Here is a 20,175-nt window from a genome sequence, read left to right as displayed (position 1 = left end):
TGTGTGTGGTGTTCATGTGATATTAAAGTCTGCTTCCACCATTGTGTTGATCAAAACAAGGATCAAGGATAAATTTGTTGTCCACATTGGGCAAACATCAGCTGAACATAAGAGATGGACAATAAATACAATATATCACACTTATAATAATATAAAATGTAAAAACACAAACTGTTTTTTCTTGCTGAGTCAGCTCACTAGTCTGGTGAACGCTGGTCCCAGACACCGAGACACACTATCTCCTTGTTTATTGCTATCAAGTTACACACGCATGAGGAGCTCAGTGTCTGGTGTCACAGTGATAAAGAGAAATACAATACACTGTATATCTATCATGAGTCTATAAGATTTTATAGGAGGACTTTTCATCAAATCATATAATATTTCAATGGTAATTTCACATGATTTCATTTGTTAGAATGATAAAGATGGAATTCATGTCACTGAAGTCCGATCGCTCCTTGCCAGGGAAATTCACTTGTTACAGCAGCAGATAGTCAGAATGAGGAAGGCGAGGGAATAGGTACAAATATAAAATATAAATGAAATAGGCTGTAAAATAAGACATTAAAAAAATGAAATTAAATAAAAGTACTACGAATATGTTCATAAATTTCAACCTTTCACTACAGACAGAGAAATGATTTGTAGAGAGATGTACTTGAGTAAAGTGCAGTGGCACAGGATGAGGATGTTAACTGTATTTGTGCATTATGTATAAGGAGATATTTAAATAGATGATTACACATATATGCATATATATATGCACATATTGACTGATATACATATTTGGGCAGACACTGTGCAAAATATAAATATATAGAAGAAAAATGGTATGTGCTATATATATATCGTGGACACCTCCACCTGTACCAGAGGGTTAATCACCACAGCTGACGAAAGGCCAATACCTCAGCAGAAAGTGCTGGCAAGTTTTAGTTTAGTTTAGAATTTATGTTTTCACCTGTGTGGACAAAATAAAAGATGCTGAAAAGCAACACGTTTGTCTCTGGCTGTGTGTGGCAGACCCAGGTGGCATCCTCAATTGCCCCATATATACATATACGGGTGTAATTTTACCGTATAGTATACTAAGTATCAGTATGCTGTATATAGTATAATGATCAAATAAAATATGAAATTGTTAAAATAATCAATAAGATCAGAAGTATAGGAGAAAGCAAACCAATACAATGTGTCTTTAAGAAAGATTTAAAAGAGGGGTAGTAATGTTAAAGTAATGTTTAAGATGACACTAATGTGCTGAAGGATCTTTTAAAACCCTGCACATCTATTATAGTCATGCACCTCTACAGCTCTTTTATAATCATGCACCTCTACAGCTCTTTTATAATCATACACCTCTACAGCTCTTTTATAATCATACACCTCTACAGCTCTTTTATAATCATACACCTCTACAGCTCTTTTATAATCATGCATCTCTAAAACTCTTTTATAATCATACACCTCTACAGCTCTTTTATAATCATGCACCTCTACAGCTCTTTTATAATCATACACCTCTACAGCTCTTTTATAATCATGCATCTCTAAAACTCTTTTATAATCATACACCTCTACAGCTCTTTTATAATCATGCATCTCTAAAACTCTTTTATAATCATACACCTCTACAGCTCTTTTATAATCATACACCTCTACAGCTCTTTTATAATCATACACCTCTACAGCTCTTTTATAATCATGCACCTCTACAGCTCTTTTATAATCATGCACCTCTACAGCTCTTTTATAATCATGCACCTCTGTAGCTCTATTACAATCCTGCAGATCTTCAGCTCTTTTATAGTCATGCATCTCTACAGCTCTATTCAAATCCTGCATCTCTATTTGATCGCGTCGTATCCGGTGTGCGTACGTGTGCACTACTTTCAGGGAGTAAACGTGGGGGACGTGCTGTGGAGATTCGAGGTTGTGCTTCGGTCGTGAGAAAAAACTAAGATGGCGTCTCGTCAAGAAAGATAGCCTGGCCCGATGCGAGTGATAATATTGATCGGGGAATGATTGATCCACGACCCGACTGATAAAGTCCGAGACCCTCGCTCAACCATCAAACGAGCCCGCGTCGTTCGGCCGACCGGAGCCGATGGAGAACCGAGGCTGAATCTCGGGTCAACCTCGCTAGCAGCGGCAGCTAGCCGACCGGACCGAGCACAGCTGGCCACCGTTAGCTAACCACCAGGCATCACAACAACAGAGGAAGGAGCGCGGCCACCGAGCCCCATCGTACCCCGGGACATCGAGGTGTCTGCGGGTCAGTCACGACAGCGTCTCCCCCCCACCCTCCCGCTAACGGGTCGATAAACAACCGCACGTATGGATGTTTGTCTCCCACGATTAGCGCCGATTAGCTGCCTTGTTAGCCGGGGGATTCGAGCAGGGAACGGGGGTTGTCTCGCCTGCGGTTTGTTGACTTAGCTTCCTCAGCCACCCACTTCACGTTAGCCACACCAGCGCTAGCTCGTTCGCCTAAACCCGTGGGAGGCTGGAGCCGAGGAGCAGGGGAGGCCTCGATGCTAACGCTAGCTTGACTCGCCTGTGATATATAGATGGGACAATAGACACAACATAGGGCTCATGACGGACCCCGGAGGAGACGCCGGTACCCCCGAGTAGAAGCGAGTGAACAGGGGGGGGGACGACACTTTACTTTTCCCTTTCTTTCCGTGTCTTGTTATGGCCGTGGCCGGAAGGTAAGCGTAGTTTTTAACGCCACTTGTCCCTAAGTTTTTTTTTTTTGCAGCTAATCGCTAAACAGTTGTCAGCTCACAGTTGCTGGAGGATGTTTTAACTTCTGGGACACCTCAGCGGGGTTTGTGGGACTCGTGGGGTTTTTTGTTGTCATTTGTCCCAGAAGCTAAGTGGTTTTAATCTCGCCCCCAGCCCCCCACGCGTGTGGTGATGCCTTCATGGCCTTCGATACCTCAGGGTTCATGGCCCTCCACGCCATTGTTTGTCTGTGAGACCATGAAGCGTCAGGTCGATGGGATCCACGCCACTGGAGTTCTTGTGGTTGTTTGTGTGACATTTTTTTAATAAAAGCAAAACCCCCTTAGATTACACAGACTATTCTTCTATAATTCTTACATTTACATGTACATGGTTTTCTGCTAATACATCTTTATGTAAATAGTATTATTGTTGTTCTGCGTTGCCCCTGACGAAGCACCAGTCAACTGTTGCCCCCTCTTCCTCACTGGGCCTTGTTGATTCTCCAGAGCATGGCAGTTGTTTTGTTGTGTCTGGTGTTGGGGGAGGGGGGGGGGGATTTAACAATGACCACTTCGAGGACCCCCCCTTCCCCCAAAACAACCACCTCATCCTGGGAATCTCCGTTTCTTTTTATAGGCCTGTACTTAAAGCTTTGATAATCCGTTATTAGCGCTTAACAGGGAAATGTTTGAGCAACATGGTAACTGTGACCAGACAGGAAGTTATGCTTCAGCGAGCGTAAACAAATGAAGTAACTTTTATGCATACTCTTAAATTCGCTCTTTATTTTGTCATACCCTGGTTGATTTTACTTGCCACTGACATTTCTTTTGCATTGTTTATGAAGTTTGCTGTCATTGGGAACATTTATTGTGATATGTGTGTTATGAAAATGTAGTTTTTAAAGGCTGAAGGCAAAATGCTGGTCCACGCACGTACTCTTCCTCTGAACTTCCTCACTGTGTGAAGAGGTCATGAAAGACAGTGACTAAATTCTTTGTTCGATTTTAAAGTTGTTCTCCAGGAAGTAAAGATAAGATTCACATTCCAAAAAATTCCAGGCTTTTGTAAGTTGTTGTCATTCCCATCAGTGAATCTACGTGAGGTTATTAACTTGTTGTGCATTGTCCACCTTCCCTTTGTCAGGGCAATGGAAGGGGAAGAGTTTGCCCCTCCTCCGGAGTGTCCAGTATTTGAGCCGACATGGGAGGAGTTTCAGGATCCCCTGGGCTACATCGCCAAGATACGTCCGATTGCAGAGAAGTCTGGAATCTGCAAAATTCGACCTCCACAAGTAAATATTGGCTTATGCTTGGTTTATGTTGAATAAATTCCCTGCTCTGTGTTCCATGTGTAACATATTCCATGCACAGGGTATTTATGTAGGAAGTATTAGGCCCAAGGTACATGGACTGAGAGGATCTGAAACTGGAGACAATAGATCTATTTTTCTATGTTTGGCATTCTCAGACTGCCTTTAGCAGACCTCACAAAACAAGAATAAGAACCAATAAGACTATCGATAAAGAACCTCATGAGTATTTGTATTAAGAACTTAAAAACGCATTATATGGCTCCATCCTGATGAGAGAACCCCCAGTGCCGGACCATTGCTACATCAAAAGTAGAAACTTAGAAAAATACCTGCAATCACACACTCGGCCTGTGAACATTTGACTCATCAGATGGAGTCCTGGATGCAAAGGCCGCAAATTCACCCCATTTGGCCAATCACATGAATCTACGCTCAGCTACCTTAAGATGAATTGAGCAAAGACAGAGGAGCTGTGTATATGGACTCTTCAATGTCTATTTATTGCAAGTAATATTGTCATCACTAGATTGAACAATGTTACTGCACATCACAGATTTTCTTCATGTCAAGCAGGTTTAATAACCAGTGCGACAGTTTTAAGTGTCGTCCGGGTCTGAACGTGAACAACATGTCATTACACCTCCGTGACAGCTGTGACCAGAGGTGTTATTGAGTTGACGGTGCTTCTGTCCTATTCTCAGGAACGCTTTTAAGAACATTTCTTAGAATTTGGCATAAATGTTCACTTTGCCTCAATGATGAAGTGATTAGATGTTTGTTGTCCAAGGTCAAGGTCACACTGAACAGGGTTTTGGCCATAATTCAAGAATGAATGCACAAATGATAACACATTTTCAGACTTTTCAGCTGAATAAACTGAAGTGATGATATTTTATATTGTAAAGGTTAAAGGGTAAGAGTTCATTTGTTGCAAATATTCTTTAAAATTCATTTAGTTAAGCTCAATATCAACAAAATGTTACATTTTAGATGACACCACATAAAATTACATCCACAAGTCTTTGTTGTTACAAGGCAAAATAATGTTGCAGCAAGGTGTGCAGTGTTTAAACAAAAACAAACTAATAATCTACAGCTAAAAGAAAGTTTTTCTGTACACCTACAACTCCAAAACATGGTTTATACTTAGTTTCAGTTGCATATATGTTCCATAAACTTCATTTTGTGCTTCTCCCAGGAACATTTTAATTGGCTAACAGCTTTAACAAGTACAATACTTTATTGTTACAAGAATCACATTACAGAATAAAACAAAAGTGAAGCTATTTGCAGCAGAGGATGCACATGATTACTTGTGGTAAACTGAAAAAGATTTGAAGATTGTAAATTAACACCAAATCACTTTTGCGCTTGGACATAGATAAACTTTAAAAATATTTATTTAGTCAAATAAAGATCCTGTAGAGAATGTATTGCCCTCAGAGTTGATTGGTGAGAAAGTGGGTCTTTAATTGTTGTTAGTGTGAACGTCACTTAGTTGGCGGCCTTGGTGAACCTCCCTGGTTAAAGCAGAGCCAAGTTCGTGAGCCTGAAAGCCAGAGTTAAACCAGGGTTAAGCTCAAACTAAGCTCACAATCGTGTTAATCTCCAATGTTCATTTGCTGTTTTTAGTAAGCTCCCTGAATGATAGTATTCGACATTGACGCAAATGTTTCTAAAGTTTCTTTTTTTAGCATGTAGGCTTACAAATTTGTGTCTTTGCTCCCATATAGGATTGGCAGCCACCGTTTTCAGTGGAGCTGGACACCTTTCGCTTCACACCTCGCATCCAAAGGCTCAATGAGCTCGAGGTAAGGTTTTCTTTATTTCCCTTAACGTTGACAGTTGAAGATTGTCATGGAACTGACCAGAGTAATCTTTGTTGTCCCGCATTCATCTTTTTTTAGGCGGAGACCAGAGTAAAGCTTAATTATTTGGACCGCATCGCCCGGTTTTGGGAAATCCAGGCGTCCTCGTTGAAAATCCCACATATTGAAAGACGCATCCTCGATCTTTTCGGCCTGTCAAAGGTGAGTTTGAACTCAGAATAATAGATATTTTTGCTCATTTTCTGTGATTGCTGAAATGTTCCATCTTGTTCCAGATTGTGACGGGTGAAGGAGGCTTTGAGATGGTCTGTAAGGAGCGCCGCTGGGCTCGTGTGGCCCAGAGGCTTGGCTACCCTCCAGGCAAGAACATCGGCTCTCTGTTGCGCTCCCACTACGAGAGGATCGTCGTCCCCTTTGAAGTGTTCCAGTCGGGTGCCAGCCTGCCGGTATCCATACACATTCCTATCTCAGTAAATAGATGACATTCAAAACGCACTGATCTGTGTAAAGCAGCGTTGTCACTATATGACAAACGAATCTCACTGTGGTAGGTTATATGTCCCATGTATGGACATGTTCTCATGAAAGCCCTCTTCGTGTCATTTCAGCATTGCAAGCCAAAGCACTATGATGGTGAAGAAGTGGATAAAGAGTACAAGCCCCACTCCATCCCCCTGCGACAGTCGGTGCAGCCATCCAAAATCATCAGTTATGGGCGCAGAGCAAACAGATGCCAGCCTGATGTGAGTGAGCGTATCTATCCTATCGGTCAATCAGTGAATTGAAGTCACCTATTTTGTTGTTGGATGACAGTTTCATAATCAAACTACCTCAAAATCCATCCTAGAAAAGTATTTGTTTGTTTTGTATCTTTGTTTAATATCTGATCTGTTAAACCTCTCACCAGTAACACTGTTCTCATGCTTCATCAGTGATGGTTTCCCACAGGACGTCAAACATCATTTAAGAATCTTTGCCACTGTTGATAATGTCTGTATTTGTTCTCTCAATAATAGCAGTCTTGTAATTAGGTTGGTTTAAAAATGCAATACCTGGAAAATATTGAAAGGTCAAAGCCAAAGCCTTTGTTTTAGTTGTTTTACACTGAAGACATGTGGGTTTAAGGTCAAAAGATGAACATGAAACAAGAGTTCACAATCTCGGCTGTTATTTCCTGGTATCGTTTTAATCCTTTCTCCGCAGCTTCAACAGTCTTTTCTCCAACAGCTCTCTGGTCTTTATATTGGTTTATTCTTTTTTTAAACAACAAATGTAATGTGAAACCCAAGTCTAAAACCAAGAGTACACATTCACCCTTTCAGTCTCAAAGGTGCACCTTTTGCTCACTTCAAGAATGGGTGGGTCCCAACACGAGGAGATGTCTTGAGCTGTTTAACACATAGATGTACACGCCAGGAAATGAAAGCTGACATTCTGAACTCTCAAATTCATCTTTTGATCTCAAACCAAAATGTCTTCAGCACACAACAGAAACAAGGGGTTGTCTTGTCATTCCAACAGTTTTCCAGGGAAGTGCACAGAATACAGTGTTTCTTTACTTGGAATAATCAGATTTGTTATTCCAGGATTCAAATCTGTATACAGGAGGTTCATTTTAAAAGTTTTAGCATAATTTAATAGTTTATGGTCTGTCTGCTGATCACGGTTATACGAATAGTGACAGGTTGCATCATTATAGGCCAACAAAGAGTCAAGCCACCAATCAACCTGGAATATAGCTCTAGTGTGTTGATATCAAGGGTTTTGATGTGTTTATCCATGTGCACGAGTGTCACTGTAGTGTCAGGTAAACGTGAGGTTTCACTTTAGCACATCCCAGCTTGCTTCATGCTCCGTCCTGCCATGCTGCTTTGCTTAATTCTGCCATTTCCCCTCTGCTCCATTGCTTATTTTGTTCTCTGCCTGGTTTCTTCCATCTTCTTTCATTCCCAAAAAAGACACACAACCATTAGTTTCATGAGACACTTTTATTTTATACAGTTATGTTGCCAGTGAGCAGCACAGTGACTGGACCAGTTTGTCATCTCATGCTTGTTACATGCAAGCTAATGATGCTTCATTTTCTACCCTGACAACCCCCTCAGGTTTTTAATGATCTGCTCATCATACTTTTGCCGAGTGCATTTCTTATGCTGGAATAGATTTTAGTTTTGCATATTTACTTAAAAGCTGAATTCAAAGCAAAAGAACTTGATTATAACCAGATGATTGACACTGTAACTGAAACAAGTGACACAAGTACCTAAATAATTATAGGTAATCGACTTCTATATGAAATCTAGTCCATTTGGTTGTCTTTTGTTCTAAATATTTTATACAGGACCATAACAGTTGAGGATATTTTTACTCCACTTCGGAAATGATCTAATATCATTACCAGTATTAGTAAATGAAGGAGAACTCAGCAGGCGGCACCACCTGCAGCTGTGGCAGCGGCCTGGGGAATCATGGTTTTGATCTCGGTTTCAGAATCATAAAATCCCCTACTTCTCAGCAAACACAGAATTCTCATAAACACAAATACGTTACAGATCTCTATTTCAGTTTGGTTGTAAAGCTGCACCCATTCCATAAAAATCATGTTGGTGCGACATCACGATCACGACTTTTCAATGAGAAGCGGAAGACATTGAAATATCAAATACATTTCTGTCAACATGCTGGTCTATCAGACTGCAGTGTAAACAAAATGTATGTTAAATGCATCAAACCATTAATAGATTCCTCAAAACTTTAGTACCTAGATCCACAAAAGTTTCCTATTGGACTTCATTTATCCTACAATCAAATATATGACCCTCGTCTCACGATGTGTACCGGTGATATCTTTCCTACATCCAGCTGTGTTCTCTCCAGGCTCTCTCCCTTCCCCTCTCATCTCCCTTCTTCCTCTTGTCTTAGTTTATCGCTGCTGTTATTGTCTCCCCTTGCAGGGTCCAGAGGATCTGGCCCCACATCCTCTCACCACTGGCTCTCAACTCATCTCTGCGGTACTGCCTCTCGAGCGCTTGAGCTCACCTTTCGCTCCCGCTCTCTTTCTGCCGCTTTTCCTAGACCACCTCACCCCTTCTGAGTGTTTTGTTTTCTAATATTTACTAACCGCAGTCATATGCAGTCATACCTCTGATGTTTAAGAGGTGTTAATCCATAAAAGAGTCACATGACTGTCACAGACATGTTGCCAACATGTGCACTTTGATTTCTAGATCAGACAGTGAACAAAGAGAGGAGGATTTCCCTGCCCTGTTTGTTCTTCAAGAACAGGCTCTAGAACTGTTATTACAAATGGGAGAATGTCGTCTCACGTTGAACACGGGTGTTTTGGAGCCGGGTCATTGAAGCTTTAGTCAATATATTGTAGATTAAAAGGGAATTGAATGAATGAATGAAGGCAAATCTAGATCCCAGTGCCAAGGTTGCTGAGGACTAATATCTCAGATATCCAAAATGACACAGTTCATAGCAGACTAATATTAACTTTATCTCAAACTATCAAACATTTTCCTCGTCTAGCTTTTTAGTTGTTGCGCACTTCGGTTTTCTCTCTTTCTCTCGTGCGCTTTCTCTGTGGTTGTACTTGGCTGGGCTGTCTGTGTGCCTTTGCTCTTTTGCCTCGCTCTCTACTCACTACAGCAGCTAAGCGTGTGGCTGCATGTGCTTCTTTGGGGTGCACTCGCACAGGAGCACCTAGTAGGTTTAATGTCATAGGCTTTTGCTTTCATAGTCTGAAGACGGAGGGTAAAGTATTGTATGTAATTGTTGTTTCTCAAGGTTTGCTTGTTTGCCGTCCATCACCAAGTTCTACTTTTCCATCCCCTGGTTTCAGTCCCCATCCCACTTGCAAAGCTTGGTTGCCAGATTGAATACATCTTTTTTTATGTTACCAGAAAATGTAGATCAGTGACTGGACAGCAGGAGTTATGTCTGCACAAATGCATACAAGTGGCAAAGTCAAAACCAAACTTGCCATAGAAGATTCTTGGGATTGTTGTGTGTTTTTCTGACATGAATGAATAATGTGATCTGGTTTCTTGGTTTTAGTCTGAGTGTTTTTTAAAGTGATCATATTACGAGAACTAAACTTCCAATGTGGAAGAACCTTACTAAATGCATTTTTTGAGACAAAGGTTTTGAGATCCAACCTGTTTTTAAAAGTGTTGTGAATGTTTTTATGCTTTTTTTGTGCTTTTCAGTTCTATTGAGTAATTACTGAAAGTGATGTTAAGACCTGTTTGCAATCATACCGCCTGAACTCGTGCCCGCCATCGTGGCACAGCTTCAAAACATAAAAGGGGAACTGAATTGTAATTACTGCACTAAAATGATTGAATGCAACATTCAATACGACGCTCAGTGAGCGAGCTGAAAATGAACACTAATTGCGTGTAATGGTTAAAGAGTCTAATTAGCTCTGTATAAGAAAATGAGTTGAGTTCTTGTTGAGACCAACCAGCGCCTCTTCTCTCCACCAGCAGAAAATCTCATTTATAAGCAGAGGGAAGACAGCGGAGAGGATGAGGTCACAAGAATGTTAGGCAGTGTAATGTAAAACGCTTTCAAACATTTTAAATAACATCGCTGGTGTTGTGCACTCATAAAGAGAAGCCTTCGTGAAAGAGAAGAATGCAGCAAAGGCAGTTTCCCAAATCTGAGTATTTTTAAGATTGAGGTATAGATTTTCAAAAGTTTGTCATGAGACAGAAACGAGAAACAACTGACTAAAACATTTGACTTCCGATGAAAATATTTTAAATATCAGTGCAGTGTGTTACAAGCTAAACTCTCTATTGAAGTATGATCTGATCTGTTTCCACACATTGTGCATAAAACTAATTTTGCTTGTTACAAGGCAAAGATACACTGGAGAATTATCTGCCTTTGTAAATGACAGTAATTAATCATTTTAAAGACCAGATAGTTTAGTTCTTTCAAGTAGTTACTGTTAACACGTCCAATTTAAGTAAAATACCCATTAAACAGTGTATGTTTGCATAGTAAACTCATGTTTCCTAAATATATTGTCAGTTATGAAGACAGACTAAATAACCTGGGAAACTTTCTTTGACTGTTTTCTTATGCAAACAATACACGACAACAAACACCAACCAGGATTTAATAAAAACTGGAAGCCTAGTCATTAAAACCTAAAGGACGCCCACTGTATGGTTGCAACTGTTGGTGATCGTGTGTCTTGGTGGTGGGTCTTAACCTTTAAGCTTTCACTGTGACGTAGGCTAACTTTTCCTTACTTTCTAACCGCAGCACAATCCCTTCTTGTGATGCATTGCTATGCTCTTGTGTTTTTAATTTTTGTCGATCTGCATTTGGCCTCAGACCTTGCTTTGCTCTGTGTGCTCTGGAGAGAAGTTGTCGTCAGTCTATCCCTTTTAATAATGAAATTGTACTTTTTTTTTTTTAATCCAGCCTGAACCCACAGAGGAAGACATCGAGAAGAACCCAGAGCTGAAGAAGCTACAGATCTATGGCGCTGGACCTAAGATGATGGGGCTCGGGCTGGTCGCGAGGTATAAAGGCATAAGAAAGAAAGGTAAGTGCTGAGACCGCAAACTCATTTGAACAGCTTTTTAGACACTGACCGTTAAAGGTCTGTTCGTTTACTTAGCCTGTGGTAATGCTGGTTGTGCCTTTTTATTTCTGAAGCTGTAAAAGTGATCTGCAGTAATTGAGCAGCAGCGAGTAAAGACCGGCTGCTGGATTCAGTCCACAGAACCCTGTAGCTGCTGAAACCACCGCTGCTGCACAAAGAGCTGTTCACCTGTTTGTTCAAAGTTCGGTGAAGCTCGACTCAGTACACAGAAACACAAACTGCAGTTGTTGCCGCGGTGGCCGGGACTCATAAATGAAAGTGACATTGTTCACGACAACGTCACTTTTGTTGATGAGTCCCAGCTGCCGCTACTACAGAGCGCTGATGCCTGTTTATTAATATTAAACTAATCGCGTGTCCAAATCGCAACAAATTCAACACTGCACTTCCTTGGGCTCTTAACAACACACAAGCCAAGTGTTAACCTGATACAATGAACATTTCTCGAGATATATGAGCCACAAACAGACAGTAAATTCTGGAATTATTAGATGGATGAGAAATATGGACGTACTGAAGCAACACTAAACCACAGCAATTAATTTGATGGAGCTAATGCAATAACTTGCTATTGACTCAATCAAATAAATTGTGGTCATTGGAGAGTTTTTCATTTGGTTAGATGAGAGTATTCTGTGAGGCCTGAGCGCTGTAAACATTTTATTGTTTGATAATTAAAAACCTTTGATTCTGAACACTTAATGCTCCTCTTGCAGATGAGCTGCCTCAGACTGTTACCGTCAAAGAAAACGTGGCGGCTGCGCCCGTTGATACCTCAGTGAAAGCAGAGCCACTGGAGCCTCCAGAGAAGCAGAGTGAAGGGGCCACATCCAGTCCCCAGCCGCCTCCCCCCAGCATCACCATTAAGTCGGAAGTGAAGAAAGAGGAACCAGAGAACGGGAAAGACAACGACATGGAGGAAGAAGATCCAGAGAAGCCGTGCACCAAAATGACCATGAGGCTTCGGCGCAACCTCAACAACCCCCAATGCGTGAGTAGATCAGAAGACGCACTCCAGTGACTGTCACTCATTCTTACAATACATCTCTGAAAATTTGATAAAGAGCTCAACTGATTTAATTTGGCTGTGAGCACAATGTTCTGTGCTCTTCATTACTTGTCAGTCTAATATGATTTCGGTTGTTTACGCCATTTCATTGTATCTGTGCTAGAGCAGGTTAGCAGTGCTCTGTTGGGACGCTCTGTTGTCTGCACCATCACTCATCAGGCTCCAGCCCCTAAAACCAACGCTTTCTACTCCTTACTGTTTTATAGGTTGATTCTTTTGTGTGTCGAATGTGCGGTCGGGGAGATGATGATGAGAAACTCCTGCTGTGCGACGGCTGTGATGATAACTACCACACCCACTGTCTACTACCCCCCCTCACTGATCCTCCCAAAGGCAACTGGCGATGTCCTAAGTGTGTGGCAGAGGTAAGAACGAATGTTTAAACACATTCCTTTGTGTCTGTGATGTTCATTACATCCTTTGTTAGATCTCTTCTAACCCACCACGTTTTGTCTGTTGGATTTCAGGAGTGCAAGAAGCCAGCAGAAGCATTTGGCTTTGAACAGGCTACACGAGAGTACACTCTGCAGAGTTTTGGGGAAATGGCTGACGCCTTCAAAGCAGATTACTTCAACATGCCTGTCCATGTAAGCGCACATGCATGAAGCCTGGCTCCTGCCCCTTACTGCTGTTTAAACGAGCGACTAATCTCTGTCCTTGTCTGTGTAGATGGTTCCCACTGAGCTGGTGGAAAGAGAGTTCTGGAGGTTGGTGAGTAGCATCGAGGAAGACGTGACCGTGGAGTACGGAGCAGACATACACTCCAAAGAGTTCGGCAGTGGCTTCCCAATGAACAATGGCAAGAGGAAGCTCACAACGGAAGAGGAGGTATTTACATTGTTTTCTGTTGTAACACCAACTGTTTTGATTGGGGGGAAAAAGCTTGATTATCAGATATGGATAGAATGAGGTGCTTTAGATAACGTGTAGAAGTCAATCACAGGTACATTTTTATATGAAATATAATATGAAAAAAGGCCATGTGGCATTAAGACTACCAACTAATCCCCACTCCATTCAGTGATGCTCTAAAAACCAGAATGTCGCTCCTTAGAGAGCATAACGCCCAACAGTCCACTTAACTCCAGGCAGGCTGGACCACACTTAAAGAAGAAGAAGTCTTTGATCCACCCCAAACTTAAATGGGTTTCTTGACTCATGTTCCATCCCTCCACCAACTTCTGTGGAAATCTGTTCAGTAGTTTCTTGTAATCCTGCTGACGAACAAACAAACACATGGAGTAAAGGTATGATGTCTTCGTGGTGGTAAATTGGTTCCTGTTCAGACCCGTTATTATCATGCGTCTAGACTGATCCTATCACTAGTTGGATGGAGACAGAATCAATACAATCTAAACAAATCCTAAAAACTGTGCACAGTAAAGTATTAAATAAAAAAATATTGATTTTGTAATGTACGTAACAGGATGTGAGCAAAGATTGTCCAGTGGTTAATTTCAGCTCTCTCTCTCTCTTCTGTCAGGAATACGCTCGCTCTGGCTGGAACTTGAATGTGATGCCCGTCCTGGATCAGTCGCTCCTTTGCCATATTAACGGAGACATCTCTGGGATGAAGGTGCCGTGGCTTTACGTTGGCATGGTGTTCTCGGCTTTCTGCTGGCACATCGAGGATCACTGGAGCTACTCCATCAACTACCTGCACTGGTACAGAATGCTTGTTGTATGTAGGGAGGATCAAAGCTTGTAATGTAGAGACTACGATGAACCGTAACCTTCTCTCTCTCTCTCTCTCTGTTTCACTTCCTATGTATCTATCATGTCCAGGGGCGAACCCAAGACTTGGTACGGAGTTCCCTCTGTGGCAGCTGAGCGACTTGAGGAGGTGATGAAGAAGAAGACACCCGAGCTGTTTGAGTTTCAGCCTGACCTCCTGCACCAGCTGGTTACCATCATGAACCCCAATATCCTCATGGCTCATGGTGTACCGGTCAGTGTCACACACACACACGCACACAGCAGAAATATGATTGATTAAAAAGCCTTCTTACCTCTTTGTTTCTAAATTGCAGGTTGTACGCACTAACCAGTGTGCTGGCGAGTTCGTCATCACCTTCCCCAGAGCCTACCACAGCGGCTTCAATCAGGGATATAACTTTGCCGAAGCTGTCAACTTCTGCACTGCGGACTGGGTATGTTTGTTCACACCGTCTCTCTCAGGTCATCATTTCACATTATTCAAGACTCCGTGATTAAGATCGTTGCTTTCTCCCGCCCTCAGCTACCCGCTGGCCGGTCCTGTATTGAGCACTACCGCCGTCTAAGGAGGTATTGTGTATTCTCCCACGAGGAGCTCACCTGTAAAATGGCTGCCAGCCCAGAGAAGCTAGATCTTAACCTGGCCGCAGCCACACACCGGGAAATGTTCAGTATTGTTCAGGAGGAGAGGAAGCTGCGGAAGGGACTGATGGAGCGGGTGAGCTACATAAGGAGATCTTCACTAGTTTGGAGCCCGGTCAAATCTTTCTGTTTCTGTCGTGTTCTAAACTCTGATCGCTCAATACAATCTGTGATGTTGCTGCAGGGCATCACCGAAGCAGAGCGCGAGGCATTTGAGCTGCTGCCTGATGACGAGCGACAGTGTGATAAGTGCAAGACCACATGCTTCCTTTCTGCTTTGGCGTGTTCGAAATGCCCCGAGCGGCTGGTGTGTCTCTATCACACTCAGGATCTGTGCAACTGCCCCACCGAAAAACTCTACCTCAGGTATTCACTTGTTCTGTAGCTGTGTGTGTGTTTGTGTGTTTATACTTTTTGGCCATAATGTACCACAGTGTAGTTTTCTGTGATTAAATCTATGTATATATATTTTTGTTTTCCCGTCACTTTACAGGTACAGATATACCCTGGACGAGTTGCTGGCCATGCTTCACCGGTTAAAGGTCCGATCGGAGTCTTTTGATTCCTGGGCCAACAGAGTGAAAGAGGCACTTGAGCAAGAAGAGGGAAACAAGATAGGTGAGAGAATGTTATGATTGACTCCTTTTTAAACTTAATTTCAGCCTTAATTTGTGAATTTAGATTGAACATGCCTAAATTTAACCCTCCTTTCGAATGTAGGAATTAATGACCTGGAAATGCTGAAGACGGAGGCGTCGGACAAAAAGTTTCCAGACAACGAACTTCTCCGGAAACTCAACAAAGTCCTTAAAGAAATAGAGCGCTGCCAGCAGACGAGTAATGAACTCCTGGAAAAGTCAAAGAGCAGGTATGAAGGATCACAGAGTGGATGTTACCTCCGTCTGTTCAGCTACACACGCTCACACTTTGCTGTCTTTCAGTGAAAATAAGATGACCTTGGCAGAGCTGAAGTCTTTGGTAGAGACGATGAACAATCTGCCCTGTGTGATGAACAAGTTGGAGGAAATGCAGGTAAGAAGAACTCACAGTGTCACAATCATTCTAAGGAAACTAATTAGCCCCTAGTTTCTGTTTGATATCAACTTTACAATCGTAGCTTTAAAGTTCTGTTTTGATTTAGTGCATTGAAGGTTTACATCTGTATTCCCTGATTTTCAAGGCGGTGCTGCAGACAGTGGAGGACTTCCAGAGCCAGGCTCAAGCATTGGTCAGTGACCGGGACTGGAGGAGGGACTCGCCGCCACCTGAGCGATTGCAGAGATTGTTGGAGGAGGGCAGCAAGCTGCCCGTTGTGGTGCCAGAGTGTGATTCGCTTCAGGGCCTAAAGGAGCAGGGCCACTGGCTAGCAGAGGTGCGGCGCACCCTGGGCACAGAAGGAGGCGAGAGGCAGGAGGTGACGTTGGATGTGTTGAGGATCCTGATGCAGGCAGGATGCAGTGTGCCCCAGAGCGTATCTGTGGAGACGGCCATGGCGGAGCTTCAGGAGCTGCTCACAATCGCAGAACGTTGGGAGGAGAAAGCAGAAATCTGCCTCGAACAAAGGTAAGACTGTCAGAAAGTCACACCATATACTTTTCTCTACACTTCACCCGCGGCAAGGAATTATTGTCATGCCACAACCAGTCTGTCCTGTTTCAAAGATTTCTTTGTCAATGTTTTGTTCTTCCAGCCAAAAACACCCTCTCTCCACCCTGGAGGCAATAGTGAATGAGGCCCAGCTTATCCCGGTCAAGCTTCCAAACATTCTATCTCTACAGGGCTGTCTCACACGGGCACGCGCCTGGGTCACGGACCTGGAGGAAATCCAGGTAAGAAAAAGGAACCTGCTGTCTTCTTCATGGCCCTAATTGAATTGATATTGTCAAACACACTGTACCTCATGTTGATGTATTATTATCTTTCTTGTAGAATGGGGAGCATTACCCGTGTCTGGATGACCTCGAGGGCCTGGTGGCGATTGGAAGGGATCTGCCGGTCTTCATGGAGGAGCTGAGGCAGCTGGAGCTGCAGGTGGCCAGCGCTCACTCCTGGAGGGACAAGGCCACCAAGACCTTCCTGAAGAAGAGCAGTCAGCACAGTCTGCTAGAGGTGGGTGACTTAGAGGGAAATGGGAAATAAGATTAAACTTGAGTAAATTGGATTTCTGTCAACATGTAATAACAACAACAGCAGCAGCATATATTATCTCTGTACTTAAGTCACCATCACATTCCACTTTAACAGCTCTTAGTAAGGTGTCCTTCATGAGAGCATGCATTTAACTCGAGTGTTGCCATTGCAGGTTTTATGTCCGTGTGCAAAACGGAGAGAGAGGCGAGTTGGGACGGAGGCGTTGGAGGATATATTGGATGATTCTGACACCAACACTCTGGGCCTCTCTGCTCATGACCTGAGGGATCCTGCCGCGATTGTGAGTCTACCGAACATGACTTTGTGTGTTTGTAATCGCTCCGAGATGCTTGAATATTGTTTGTTTACCTGCACCTGATATGTGCTTTGACATTAGGTGATGGCTTTCAAAGAGGGAGAGCACCAGGAGAAGGAGGCACTACTGAGGTTACAGAAACTGAACATGTGTAAATCTGGACTTAAGGCTTCAAGTTGCAAGGAGAACAAGGAGAACGGGAGGTGGGACGACCGCATGGAGACAGACACATCCAGCCACTCAGAGAACTCTGTAAAAGAGAATGGCAACAGTAACCACACCTCTGCCGCCCCCCCTCAGTCAGTGTGTGTGTGCGCCGGGCAGCCCCGCGCCCCTCAGCTCCGCTGCCATCTGTGTAAGGACTGGTTCCATGGTGGCTGCGTTCCTTTCCCCTCCCTGCTCCCCTCCTCTGGACCACTGGCTAACCTGCTCTGCTGGTGGGACTGGGAAGCGCGTTTCTTGTGTCCGCAGTGCCAGCGGTCACGGCGCCCTCGCCTGGAGACTATCCTGGCGTTACTTGTGGCCCTGCAGAGGCTGCCGGTGCGTCTCCCTGAAGGAGAGGCCCTGCAGTGTCTCACAGAGAGGGCCATCACCTGGCAGGGCCGAGCTAAAGAGGCGCTGGAGGCGTCCGAGCTGCAGCCGGCTCTTCAGAAGCTGCAGGAACTCAAAGAGACTCTGCACAGTGAAGCAGAGAAAGACGAAGACATGGAAAAGGCGACTGAAAAGAGCTCCGTCATAGTTTTGTCCGATTCCGAGGGAGGGGAAGGAGAGGATGGAGTCATCGATCTGACGGCAGACATTTCACCTAAAAAGAAAACCAAGGAAAGCAACGGCACTCAGGTTAACACCATCTTCCTCCTTCTCTTTATTTGAATATTTAATGTCTATTTGCTGACTGTCTTCCCTCTTGTGTCCCTACAGGCTGGATGTGAAAATGGCATCAACAAGAAGTCAAACGTTACAGGTAAGACCGCGTGTTAACTCCATTACAACCATCCAAAGTCATTTCTCTCTCTCTGTCCCACAGACACCAGTTGTTTCAACTTTTTTCCCGTACATTTTTCAGGTGTGGGGTCTCTGCTGCCCCTGCTGCCTTTACTGAAGGGCGAGGTGGTGGAGCTCTCCCCAGCCACCAGGAACCAGCTGGAGGAGCTGCAGCTGGAGGGAGATCTGTTGGAGGTGTCTCTGGACCAGACTCACATCATCCACCGGGTTCTCCAAGCTTCCTCTGTCCCACCTAAAGACGCACTGCACACACTCATTCAGGTCAGGGAAACAGATGCAGCTATGCCATTATCATTTCACCAATAGTTTATTGTTACATTTCTACTGATGCTGGTTCACCTCTGCTGCTTCTTTTCTAACGTCCTGTCGTCTTTGTTTCTCTCCCTCAGATCGAGCTCGAAGAGCAGAGACGAAACAGCCGCAGCCGAGCCAAGGATTCCAAAAGGAAGAGGAAGAGCCACAGAGGCGGGGACGGGGCAGGCGAACGGTCACTGGACGCCTCTGAGTCAAAGAAAACCTGTCCCCTCAGCCACAGCCCCTCTCCTCACTTACCTGACCAGACCCAACGAGAGGTGACGGGCCCTTGGTTTCACTTCTGCTTTAAATATCTTCTTTTTCATTTTCTGGAAATCGCTAAAAATGTCTTTCTTTTTTTGTGTGTTTCCCAGATTTTGTGATGTAGTCTACGCTGGAGCTCTGTGTGAAAGAATCTGCAGAGGAGCTGAAGGGACAGAACATTCTGTGCCAGAAAACCGTGTCAAGTTATAGAAAGATGCAGGACATCCCCCCCCCGTCCCCGTCCCTCCTCCTCCACCCTCCACCCTCCTCCACCCCTCATCGATCCATTCAGACATAAACAGAGCCACGACTCTTCCTCTACACTCCATCCTCTCATTCATTACTCCTTCAGACCCGCTGTCCCTACCCAGACCTCCTCTTCCTCCTCCTCCCCCCCTCGACCCATTCTCCCCTCGAACATATTAAAAGACTGTGTTGGACCGACGTGGGACTTAACGTAATAGGAATGTTCATTGGTCTAGAGTTGTCTCTGAGGTCAGTCAGTATGCTATGTTATCCCAATTGTATTAAACGCTTGTTCAAACGACGCCTGGCTCAGCAGCGGCAGGTCTCACTTCACTTGAACCCCCCCGGTTGGACGTCGGATAAGCTATTTGGTTCGTTTAGACAGTTCTGTTCCCCTGACGCTGACGTACAGCAGGTTTTGACGGCTGATCTTGGAAAACAGCACCGTGGTTACACTTGTATTTTTTTAGTTGTATTGACTCTTGTGTTTGATGCCGTTTTTGAGGGGATATGCATTTTGAATAAACAGAGTAACTTTTGGGAAGTGTTATAAACAGGCATTAATGTTTTTGGTGCTACTTTCCCAAAATGGATTTCTGTACCTCCTTGGTTTTGTCTCATCTCCCTTCCCTCCATTTTTTTTAAAGCTCTTCTTCTTGACTCCATCTTTTTATTCCTTTTCGACTCGACCTCCTTTTTCTTCTCGCCCGCCCCCCCCCCCCCCCTCGTTCTCTCTCTTTGCAGATTAAGGTAACTTCACTGTAACTCACTTTGTCACAAATTATTTTGTTTCCTGGGTTCAAATTATATTATTATTATTATTATTATTATTATTGATATTGCAGACACACAGTTGTCGTGAGTTTGTGTATAAACTTTTCATTTTAATGTTGCCTTTGTTTCTTTTCACTCTTGTTAGAAAAATAAAGGTTTAGAATTGTTTAGGACACGTTGACTCGTTCATTCACTGGATTCTAACACGCG

General features: G+C 43.6%; 1 protein-coding gene across 3 annotated transcripts; it reads left to right on the top strand.

The window, feature by feature from the left end:
- The first annotated feature begins 1,905 nt into the window (after positions 1-1,905).
- On the top strand, positions 1,906-20,133 carry kdm5c (lysine (K)-specific demethylase 5C). 3 transcript variants are annotated; one of them, XM_034590321.1, is made up of 29 exons: positions 1,906-2,278; positions 3,883-4,030; positions 5,785-5,862; positions 5,959-6,081; positions 6,156-6,326; positions 6,489-6,623; positions 8,835-8,891; positions 11,326-11,449; positions 12,226-12,500; positions 12,785-12,943; positions 13,046-13,165; positions 13,248-13,406; positions 14,062-14,243; positions 14,364-14,526; positions 14,609-14,728; positions 14,818-15,012; positions 15,121-15,302; positions 15,430-15,554; positions 15,657-15,804; positions 15,878-15,968; positions 16,117-16,499; positions 16,627-16,765; positions 16,866-17,045; positions 17,239-17,367; positions 17,464-18,204; positions 18,304-18,346; positions 18,449-18,648; positions 18,777-18,959; positions 19,056-20,133. In XM_034590321.1, exons 2-29 carry the CDS (start codon positions 3,887-3,889, stop codon positions 19,062-19,064), a joined length of 4,758 nt encoding a protein of 1,585 aa, XP_034446212.1. In that variant the 5' UTR covers positions 1,906-2,278; positions 3,883-3,886; the 3' UTR covers positions 19,065-20,133. The 3 variants fall into 3 exon arrangements, with proteins under 3 accessions (XP_034446212.1, XP_034446211.1, XP_034446213.1); XM_034590320.1 differs by having other exon boundaries at positions 1,907-2,278; positions 17,464-18,222; XM_034590322.1 differs by lacking the exon at positions 8,835-8,891 and having other exon boundaries at positions 1,920-2,278; positions 17,464-18,222.
- The last annotated feature ends 42 nt before the right edge of the window (positions 20,134-20,175 follow it).

The sequence above is a fragment of the Hippoglossus hippoglossus genome, chromosome 7 (assembly GCF_009819705.1).
Source record: "Hippoglossus hippoglossus isolate fHipHip1 chromosome 7, fHipHip1.pri, whole genome shotgun sequence".
Classification (NCBI taxonomy): Eukaryota; Metazoa; Chordata; class Actinopteri; order Pleuronectiformes; family Pleuronectidae; genus Hippoglossus; species Hippoglossus hippoglossus.
Note: the sequence above shows the minus strand (reverse complement) of the source record. Positions and strands in the feature narration are given on the sequence as shown.